Genomic DNA, 10,558 nt, shown 5'->3' with positions numbered 1-10,558 from the left:
CACTTGACTTCATGCGGCATTATCATTTGTAACTAAATGAGCAAGCTACTCTGCATACAGAGAGCTCATTTACCCACCCAGAGATAATTACTTAACAACCCTAGAGTTGTAAATCCACTCAGGCACCTTTCTTGTGGTACGCCCGACAAGCTTTTCATAACCAATACACAGTCTTTCTTGGGTGCCTTGTGCCTGTGGCCACACAGCTGCCAAAAGTTGCAACTCAGAAGCCTGGAAGTTTTTAAAATTGGCTTTCAAAATATTTTATTGCTGTGGTTAGTTTTGCAATGGGGTTTTAACACCATCCAGCTTCTAAGACTCTGGAATGGATAAATCGTAACCACCAGTTGCGGAAATAATAAGTAATTCAGCCCACTTAAGTATAAGCAAACGTGGTGTAGTTGCTAGAGTGAGAAGGCTAAGACCTGACCCACCCAGGTTCGCTTCCTCACTCTGCCATAGAAGCTCTCTGGGTGACCTTAGGCCAGTCACACTCTCTCAGCTTAACCTACCTCACAGGGTTGTTGTGATGAAAAAATGGAGAATGATGTAAGCCGCTTTGGGTCCCCATTGGGGAGGAAGGCAGCTTATAAATGAAGTAAACAATTTTTTAAACAATATAAATAATCCACGTATCACTGTCCCCAACTGCCTGCAAAATGGTAACGCAATTTTAATTCCCATCCCTGCCCACAGTTCTTTGAAAGGCAGTTTGGAGGGACAGGACACCATGCTGTATGTGCCTAGGATGGCTGTCTGAGCCTCCTTCCTTACTACCAAAATCAGTTACACTCATGGTCTCTGAGTGAGAGACATTCTTTATATTTGCCTCGTTTTGTCTCCTTGTACCAAACTTGCAATAAAAATAACATTCAGTGTATATACCACCCTTCAGGACAACTTAACGCCTACTCAGAGCGGTCTACAAAGTGCGTTATTATTATCCTCACAATCCCCCTGTGAGGTTGATGGGGCTGAGAGAGCTCTGAAAGAGCTCCAACTGACCCAAGGTCACTCAGCTGGCTTCAGGAGGAGTCCCGCGCTCGTTAACCACTACAAGAAGGCCAGGTCGAAGTTTAAATTAAATGGATAGGACCCACTCATCCCTCTAAAGGGAGCAGAGAAACGTGTCACCTTTCACTCTTTGGGAAATAGTAGGGAGTCCAGTAGCCCCCTTTAAGACTAACCCACTTTATTGTAGCCTAAGCTTTCGAGAGCCACTGCTCTCATCAGATGCATGGAAATCCCCTCCAGCAGAAAACTAGCACATGCATCTGACGAAGAGAGCTGTGCTTCTCGAAAGCTTAGGCTACAATTAAAAGACTTCGTCTTAAAGGGGCTACTGGACTCTTTACTATTCCGCAGCTACAACTAACATGGACCTCTCTCTTTGGGAGAGGGGCATATTCTATTCGGCCCTTCCATTAGGAATAAGGGAACTTGGGGCGCGTCTGTGTTCCTCAGCGACCTCGTTCTACTCAGGCGCGCTTCCGAGGCTACAATGCCCGGATGGAGGGACCCTGCCCGCCCTCGCCCCTGACTGGAGGCCCCTTTCTCGGGGGCAGCAAAATGGCCGCGGGGCCCGCGTCCCTCCTCCCATCTACGTCACATCCGGAGGCGGAGGCCGGGCGGCCGGAAGTAGGTCGCGTTTCCAAGATGGCGACTCCCTATGTTACCGATGAAACCGGTGAGTGCGGGAGACGCGGCTGAGGCGGCAGCGGGGGAGGCTCCGGCCCGGGTTTGGCCCTCGGCGGCCCCTCGCCCCAGCCCCGCCGAGGCCGGCCTCCGCGGCCCGTCGCGCCCTCCCCGCATCCCGCCCCTCCCCTCTCCCATCCTCGCACCTTCCAGCCCCGCCCTCCTTTGGCCACGCCCCTTCCTGGCCTCGGCCGCTTCGCCTGTCCGCGCTCTGCGCTAGCCACGCCCCCTTCTGGAGGGCTCTGCTTTGGCCCCGCCCCTTGCGCCTTCTGGCTCTGCCTGGGAAATCCTTTCCGTCCAGCAAGAGGCGCCTTTTTGGACAGGAGCAGCGCCCCGATTGCACAGCAGGGCCCTAAGAACCGGCACCCTTCCTTCCAGAAAAGGAGGGCATGGAGTGGGGGGGAGTGGAAAAGAGCAAGAGGCCAGGAGCACCTTGAAGACTCACAACATTTGAAGTAGGGTGTCTGCTTTCGTGACTCACCGCTCACTTCTTCAGATACCTGTCATCTGAAAAAGAGAGCTGTGGCTCAGAAAAGCTCACACCCCTCTACAAATTTTGTTAGTCTTATATGTGCTACTGGACTCTTGCTCTTTGCTACTGCTACAGACAGACTAACTGAAGAAGTGAGCTGTGGCTCACGAAAGCTCACATCCTACTACAAACTTTGTTAGTCTTCTAGGTGCTACCAGACTCTTGCTCTTTTCTACTGCTACAGGCAGACTAACACGGCCACCCATCTTGATCTATAGAATGGGGGTATGCAGAAAGTTGCTTAACTGCCCCTTTCTATATGATCCTTTAAACGCATTTTTTTCCTACCATGAGCTTTTGGCAACTCTTTGGTGGGGCTGTGGCTCAGTGGTAAGAGCGCATGCTTTGCACATGGAAGGTCCAAGGTTCAGTTCCCAGTCTCTGTAGTTACAATGGTAGTGGGTGATGTGATTGCAGCCGACTATCAAATGTCTGTATTGTATCCTCATAATAACCTAAAACATGAATGTCTGCGTAGTGAGGTCCTAAAGAGGCACATGTTTTCTTCTAATGGCTTTTTTGGACTACACTGCGCATCGTCAAGTACATTCAATCTGCCCTTGCTAGGCGGAAATTTAAATAGGAAGTCATGATTACCAGCTCCATGCGTCTAACAAAGTAGGCTGTAGTCCACAAAAGCCTGTGTTAGGAAAACTTGTCGGTCTTTAAGCTGCGGCAAGACTCCTGTTTAGTTATTGCTGCAAGAGACTGAACACGGCTGCTTCCTCTGCGATTATTACCGTATGGTGACTTCGTCTGCTTGGATGCTCCGTTTCTGACATGAAAGTCACCAGTCTTCAAAGAAAAAAACTTCAAAGGGAGACGCCACCAGCATGAAACTGCTGAACTAAGAGTTGCATTGTACTGCCTCCCCTCCTCTCCCAAACACAGACTTGAGATTTCTCACCCTTTACTGTTTAAGAAAACCTGGGACTCCCCCATCCAGTGCATAGTAGTAATATTACTAGTAGATGAACCCTGTATTGTTCTGGATTAGATTTAAATTTCAATTATTGCATTTCACCCTATTTTTTTCTGTGTTTCATGGCTCTGCTGTCAGTTTGCACCCCTGTATAAAATAATTGCATAGCAAGAATCCACTCAGCGCATCAGGAGTGGGCTTTTAAGGTGCTGTTTGTTTCATCTCCCCGGTGGAAGTTGTTGGTGACTGACATGTTTTTTAAATGCAGCGGATAAGTTGAAGGCTGTGTCTGTGTGGTTCATTTTTCAAAGAGCAGATGCAATTTTCCAGCCCCTCTGGCTTGTAGAAAGTCAGAGATATTTAGACTGCGGGCGTCCACTATAAATGTCTTCTCCCCCCCCCCCTCCAGTTTAAGGTGACCAGATGCAAAGGGGGATATTTTATGGTTGTACCAAAGATGCCATTTAGCAGATGCAGCTTGTCATATGGAGATAACAAATCAGCACCTGCTAATACTTCCTCTTCTGCAACTGCTAAAGATACAAAAGCCTCTTTCATGTTTTGGTCCCAATACCTAATGCTGCGCGCATCATGACACCCCTCCAGTCAGCAATGCAGTCTGCCCCCCCTTATTCAAATAAGTACACCTCTTTTCCACATTGTTACAGAAGTTAAAAAGTCCTCTTTCTGTAACATTTGTGAGTCAGCTGTGCTTAATATGTTACCAGATTCCTCTGTGGTAGGTGCTTGGCTCATTCCATCTGCAATATGAGGATAATAATACTGATCAAACTTATTTTTAGCTCAAGCCATCTAATAACAAGATGGCAGTAGTACAGGGCCATTAGAGGCATTTGAAGTGCGATGGAAATCAGTATTGTTAAATCCAGCAGGAAAACCCCACGTGGGATCATCAGAGAACTGAAGCTGTTCAGGAGTTGCACTCCGCTTTCTCTCTAGGAATTTGATAACGTGACATGACCCAATACTGCCTGGTTAAAATAGATACGTGTCCATTCTTTGCCGTAAAATGGTGAACACTGAAAAACCCACACAATCACTTTTATATATAATTTAAAAAAACAAACAAACAGGGCAACATTCTTTTGTAAACTAAAATAGTTGTAATGTTTCAGGAAAATACATCGCTTCCACACAGCGTCCCGATGGTACATGGCGGAAGCAAAGGAGGGTGAAGGAAGGCTATGTCCCCCAAGAAGAGGTGCCCGTGTAAGTCCTCTCGTCATCTTCGTCATCTGGCATTTGCTGGCATACATAAGAAGCGTGCTCCACACCGCCTATTGCCCTCACTTGGTGCAGGTAGATGGCACACAGCTTGGCCTCTCTTTGTTGGCACAAAGAAAGGAATGGATAGATAAGGAGGAGTCCCATTTGGATCCGTGGAATGGACAGGCAGCCCCCGGCATCCATTTCACGTTGCATCATGCATTCATTATGCCAACCTGATGACAATAACTTTACTCTTTCATTCCTTCCTTCATACTTTAGCTTTACGGCATAAGAAGAATTAGAGAGGGGGAGGATAAGGCAGTGATGCTGTTGAAATGCTCATGTTCCAAGACATTGTATTAGGGCATGTACACAAATCCTCTTTGCATTACTGTTTTGGGGATGAGTTCACTGTTTAACTTCAAACACATGGTAGGGATATCACCTCCCCTCTGACTGCCCATTGTAGGAATCTCCCTGAAGCGATGGGCATGTTGTATAAAGCATCGCAACGGGGATGTGCTTACTCTTTTCACATAGTCAAGCGATTTCTGTAATTTTCCTGACATAAATAGAACTTGTGAATTCTTAACTCGGTCGTGCTCATTTGAAAAAGCTTAGCTGCAAAGTTTTAGGAGGAGCGGCAGACACACGGGTGTTTGGCTTTAGACCTCTTTTTCTCATTCATTTTTACTGTGTGGAATCCAGAGAGTCAAGTACTAATGCTCTGTGCGCAAGCGGTCCCCGGGCTTGTGTCCTGCAAACATTAGCTCCATGCCACGTGAGAGACCGCTTCTGAAGCTGACTTGGAAAAAGCGGATGGGGTGCCTCTGCTGTTTAAAGGAAACTTTCTACTGGACATTCCCAAGCCCTTGAGCATGCCTAAAGTGTTCTTTAGAGCCCAGCCTTTGACATTTTGAAAATATTTATTTGATTTGATTTATACCCCGCCCTCCCCACAGATGGGCTCAGGGCATCTAACAACATTTTAAAAATACATTAAAAGTCACAAAAACATAAAATCAATAATAATTTTTTAAAAGTCATTAAAATAGTCCAGGAGCAGGCTATTTAAACAAATATTGGGAGTCCGTATACGGGCATAGCAGACGGCCAAGGGCAGCCCCAGAAGTGGTGGTCTTAGATGGAAGAAGGACCCCCGCTGGTACCCAGTCGAAGGCCCGGCGGAACATCTCCATTTTACAGGCCCTGCGGAACTGTAACAGGTCCCGCGGGGCCTGGATCTTCAGCGGGAGAGTGTTCCACCAGACCAGGGCCAGGGCAGAAAAAGCCCTGGCCCTGGTTGAGGCCAGACGGATGTCCCTCGGGCCGGGGACCACCAGGAGTTGCTTGTCTGCAGAGCGCAACGCCCTGCAATACAATAGCTTTAGACGTATAAGTATTGCGAATTCCTTCAGTCTCAATCACACCCTCCACATCTGCTGATGATATCTAACAACAAGCTGTTAGCCATGGTTGCTAAATGAAACGTCAATGTTTCGAGGCAGTATTCCTTTGGGCAATAGTTGCTGGATTGTATTTTTTTTTCCATAGCTGCAAGATCCAATAGATTCATGGTTCTATTTTAGGCACAGACCATAAAACGCTTGGCCACAAGAGCTGCTCTTGAAACTCGGTTTTTGTTCTCTTGTCATGAGCTCTGAAATAGCTAGAATACACCCTTGGATAAGCAGCCTAAATGCGAAGGGTAGCTTGAGAAACTTAACACAGCCCCCATGATTCTGGCTTGAGATGTGGCAGGAAAGCCAGTGAATAAAGTGTCAGGGTGAGGAGTCTGTGTGTGTGCGGGTGTTTGTGAAATGTTCAATAGGCTTCGAACAGAGAGTTACCCAAGTGCTCACCCTAAGGCACAATATGCATTTTCCATCCAAGAACTGCCACTGGGCCGGCATGGATCGTTCAGGCTGCTTACACAGGAATACACAGCCTTAACTCCTGTCCCTGGTGCTCTATGGTACAGCGTGGGCTACTCTTACTAGCTTCTCTTGCTCATTGCTCGGTATGGCAGGAGCCAGCAGGGTGCCATGCTCAGAAGGGCAACCACTCCTAAAAGAGCTCAGTGTCGTAAATAATTTGATCTGTCCAGGAACCAGCTGGGTGGATACACATCACAACCGAGTTGCTGTAGAGCACAAACGTAGTGCTTGTGTCAAATCTGTTGCTTATCTGTGGAAAACGGAAATCAGAGCTGGAATATTTTTAAGCTCTCCCTCGCTTTGTTTTCCTGAAGAAATAATTCCTGCGTAGTCTCTCTCTTTTTTCATATTTCAAGTATTGTGAGATCTGGTATCTCTTTTGTTCAATGCAGGTACGAGAATAAATTCGTGAAATTCTTCAAAAGTAAACCGGACCTACCTCCGGGCCTGAATCCAGAGGCCAACAACCCCATGGCCAAGCAAGCTGCAAAGGGACCGGAGGGTGGTGAGACAGGACTCTCCAAGACAGCAAAGAGGAACCTAAAACGCAAGGAAAAGAGGAAGCAGCAGCACGAGAAAGGGGAGCGAGATACAGATGACCTCATTCAGGCATTAGAGAAAACCACCTTGTCGCCGACCGCAGGTAACAGTGGAGACGTCAAGCTGGCTGTGCAAGCCAGTACTGCAAGGCCTCCAGCAAGCGGCAGCGACGCCTCATTGGCTGCCGCCGCCTTGGAGAAGAACAAGAAAGTCAAAAACCTGAAAAAGAAACTGCGGCAGGTGGAGGAGTTGCAAGCACGGATTGACTCTGGGGAGATCAAGCAGCCGACCAAAGAGCAGTTGGACAAGCTGGCTCGAAGGAAAGCTTTGGAAGAGGAACTCGAGGACCTGGAATTGGACTTGTAAGGGGTTGGAATCGCAACTGGACATAGCGTGCGTAGGAACAAACCGTCCCCCGGGGAACATGTTCTGAGAACTGTGCCACACACAGACCAGAAGATGCTGTCTTCAGGCTCCTTCTTTGTACCTTTTGTTTTATTTTATGTTGGGTGCTGTCTGAATTTTTAAAAGTATTTCTCCCAGCTGTTGATGTGTTAGATACTCAAGGACTACTTTGCCACTCCCCGAAGTCCCTTTCTCTTTCCCCTCCCTCCATCGGGGTGAGTGGCTGGCTGGGAGGATCATAACGTGAGGCACAGCGGGGGGGGGGGGGGGGTGAGGCTGGCTTTTAGAGGCGCCAGAGTGGGTGGAGTGTCCCGTGTCTTCTCCCTGACTCCTGTGTAAGATTTGACACCTTCATGTTCTCTGTAAATGGCCACTCCACCCTTCCACCTTCTCTTCTTCCTCCTCATTTTTAAAAAGGATGCAATAATAAAAAATTGCGGTAGTCATCTCTTGAGTCTGGGATCTTTTTTCTGCCTTCCAAGCCAAAACTTCCCCTTGGGATCAAGTAGAAAAGCTGTTTAACTGTTGCTATTGGGGGTTAACTAAGTATTCTCCACCCCCCACCCCTCAACTCAGCTTGGGAAAGACAAATCAACTGTGCCCTTCAAACAAGTTATCAGTTAGAGTTATGAAGGTCTTTCCCTTTTGGGCTTTTAACTAGCTTTGGTCTCTTGAAACCTCCTATGGCATCCCTCTGCACCAACTACAGTCTTCAGGCAGCCATGTGTTGGCGATCCCCCTCTTAGGGTTGCCCGTCTGGCATCGACCAGAGACCAGGTCTTTTCCTTTGTGCCTCCTGCTACGTAGGATGGACTTCCTGAAGAGGTGAAGGGACCCCCCCCCCCTTCCCACCTTGGAGATCTTAAGGAGGTGCTACAAAGTTTGCTTGTTTGCCTGGGCTTTTGAGGGGGTGTGACTAGCAGGCATCTTTTAAGGGGGAGGAGAGATTTGGGACTTGTGTTTTCTTTTGGTTTTAACTGTAAATGTTTTAAATCTATTATTCTAAGCAGCCTTGAACAACATGAAAAGGCAGAGTAAAAATGTTTTAATAAAGCCAGTTTGGTGTAGTGGTTAAGAGGGCAGGACTCTAATCTGGAGAGCCGGGCTCGATTCCCCACTCCTCCGCTTGAAGCCAGCTGGGTGACCTTGGCTCAGTCACAGCTCTCTCCGAGCTCTCTCAGCTCCACCCACCTCACAGGGTGATTGTCATGAGGATAATAATGGCATACTTTGTAAACCGCTCTGAGTGGGTGTTCAGTCATCCTGAAGGACGGTATATAAATTGAATGTTGTTGTTATTATTATTAAATAAATTATATGTTAGGGGAGACTAAGGCTGGTGTTAGGAAGTGTGAGTTTAAGCTCCCCCTCCCCTCTTCTTTTTGCATCCGAAACAGCCTTGGAATGCTGATAGCTTTTGCTGCAAAGGGGCAGGATGGACACGCCACAGGAGGGCCTTTCACAGGAACGGAGACGGTTGGGAGAGAGACGTGCATTATTCCGTATTGCAAGATCCTCTCTCACATGATTTTAAAGGGAGGAAAGCCCTCTCTAGGGGCTCAATTTCTGGAACTCACAATATCCCATCTAGATCTTCTTTTAGCGTCCTTTTTCTCATGCACCCTGACTGATAAATAGGTGCAGTTCTCAAAATGCAGACACCGTTTAGCTATGTTAGAATTGTGTTTTGTGTAAATAGGAGAAGCGCTCTCTCTCTCTAAAGCAGACGAACACTAAAATAATCATGTCTTTGTCCCACTGTTTCTAAGCTAATCATGCGCTTTATCCTATCTGAGCAACGGCGACACACAGACACGGGAAAAGCCTGAGATAGGATAATTGTGACATGGGACATTAACGTTCGGGTTTTCTTTAAATACCTTTTCTAGTAGGACTAACCACGAGGTCACAAAATAGAGAGCAAGCTTTCAAGTTCTCCAGAACTCTTAATCAGTCTAGATGTTCAATATTTAAAAAAAGAGGTGGGAGAATTATGTTTCAGGACGTGAGAGAAAAGTCCCTCGTCTGCACTGTGTGGCCGTTGTTTCCCGAAACATCTCCCTCCCCCCCCCCCCCCCGCTCCTGGTTTTTGTTTTTGGCAGACTGAGCATCCAATTTGCAAGAGCTCTGGAGAACCTAGCACATGCTTGTGTTGCGATGTTTGTGTTGGCATTGTGTTCACTGCTTCAGGCGGGTAGCCATGTTGGTCACTGACAAAGGGAGCTTGACTCTCGAAAGTTTACACCCTGGAAATCTTGTATGTTTAGTGCTGCGTTTGGGGCTTTCCTACAGACCTGCACAGCTGCAATCGGTTCTTCCTTGTCCACCAGGCGGCACTAGAAGGTCTCCTTAACAGGGCCAACTTGCCACTCCATGTTGTGTTGTTGGAGTGTGGAGCTGCTATTTCGGTCCTTTCTGGGCCCGCTGCTCCTTGAAAATTGCCTGTATTTTCAGTGAGGAAAGACCAGTGTGAGTGAGTAGACCTGCAGCTGCCTTTTTTTAGGTCAGTGTGGCTGGCAGTGGATTTAGGGGGTGCAACTGACCTAATTCCCAGCCCAGGCGCTGGTTTTCCCACACAGCAGCTTCACCATCGCCCGTTCCTTGAGGGCAGGCGGTGCTCCATATTCTTCGGGGTTATTACCAGCTGAGGCCACTGAGATCACGGCTGCAAACAAAAATGGTGATCGACGCACTATGGAAAAAGCAAGTCTGTCCATTTCTCTCTCTTTGCAGGGGCTAGTGTTAACAGTTGCAAGAAGTGCCACAAAACTCCTTTTTACTTACCCAGTGGCACGCTGGCGGCTGGCATCTTGAACACATGAAGATGCCTTGTGCTGAGTCAGACCCTTGGCCTACCAAGGTCAGGATTGCCTACTCTTAAGTGGCAGAAGCTCTCGAGGGTCTTGCACATCGCCTACTCTCTGCTCCTTTTAACCGAAGATGCCAGAAATTGAACCCGGGACTTCCGCGTGCCAATCAGACGTTCTAGCATTAACCCCGATCTCTTCACTGAGTCTAGGTGTCATCAGACCTACACTGACCAGATGCTGAAGGGAAAATAGGTATTGGAGGATAGATGTGCCATCAACAAAATTAGGATCTGCTTTCATTAACATGATGTCCTTTAAATTCAGCTGGACAGGCTGAGGAGAAAATGTGAAGTTCTTACCACAATATTTGTTTCATCCTTTCTGCAGAAAGGGAACAGCCTAAAATCTATTGAAACTCTCCAAAGGCTAGGCTACCTCAGTATGGTGTTTGTTACGGTACGGAAATTCAAGATCTGCTGTTCAGTTT

At 47.6% G+C, this 10,558-nt stretch overlaps 1 protein-coding gene across 1 annotated transcript; it reads left to right on the top strand.

Annotated features, from left to right (window-relative positions):
- The first annotated feature begins 1,605 nt into the window (after positions 1 to 1,605).
- Positions 1,606 to 7,707, top strand: PYM1 (PYM homolog 1, exon junction complex associated factor). Its single transcript, XM_055003679.1, has 3 exons — positions 1,606 to 1,687; positions 4,286 to 4,379; positions 6,709 to 7,707. The coding sequence occupies exons 1-3, from the start codon at positions 1,657 to 1,659 to the stop codon at positions 7,220 to 7,222; spliced, it is 639 nt and encodes a 212-aa protein (XP_054859654.1). The 5' UTR covers positions 1,606 to 1,656; the 3' UTR covers positions 7,223 to 7,707.
- The last annotated feature ends 2,851 nt before the right edge of the window (positions 7,708 to 10,558 follow it).

This window comes from Eublepharis macularius, chromosome 19 (genome assembly GCF_028583425.1).
Source record: "Eublepharis macularius isolate TG4126 chromosome 19, MPM_Emac_v1.0, whole genome shotgun sequence".
NCBI classification, from domain to species: Eukaryota; Metazoa; Chordata; class Lepidosauria; order Squamata; family Eublepharidae; genus Eublepharis; species Eublepharis macularius.
Note: the sequence above shows the minus strand (reverse complement) of the source record. Positions and strands in the feature narration are given on the sequence as shown.

Coding starts and splice junctions, on each gene's coding strand:
- PYM1 (XM_055003679.1), top strand. CDS start 1,657: ATGGCGACTCCCTATGTTACCGATGAAACCG. Junction 1,688..4,285: donor CTATGTTACCGATGAAACCG/GTGAGTGCGGGA, acceptor GTAATGTTTCAG/GAAAATACATCGCTTCCACA. Junction 4,380..6,708: donor CCCCAAGAAGAGGTGCCCGT/GTAAGTCCTCTC, acceptor TGTTCAATGCAG/GTACGAGAATAAATTCGTGA.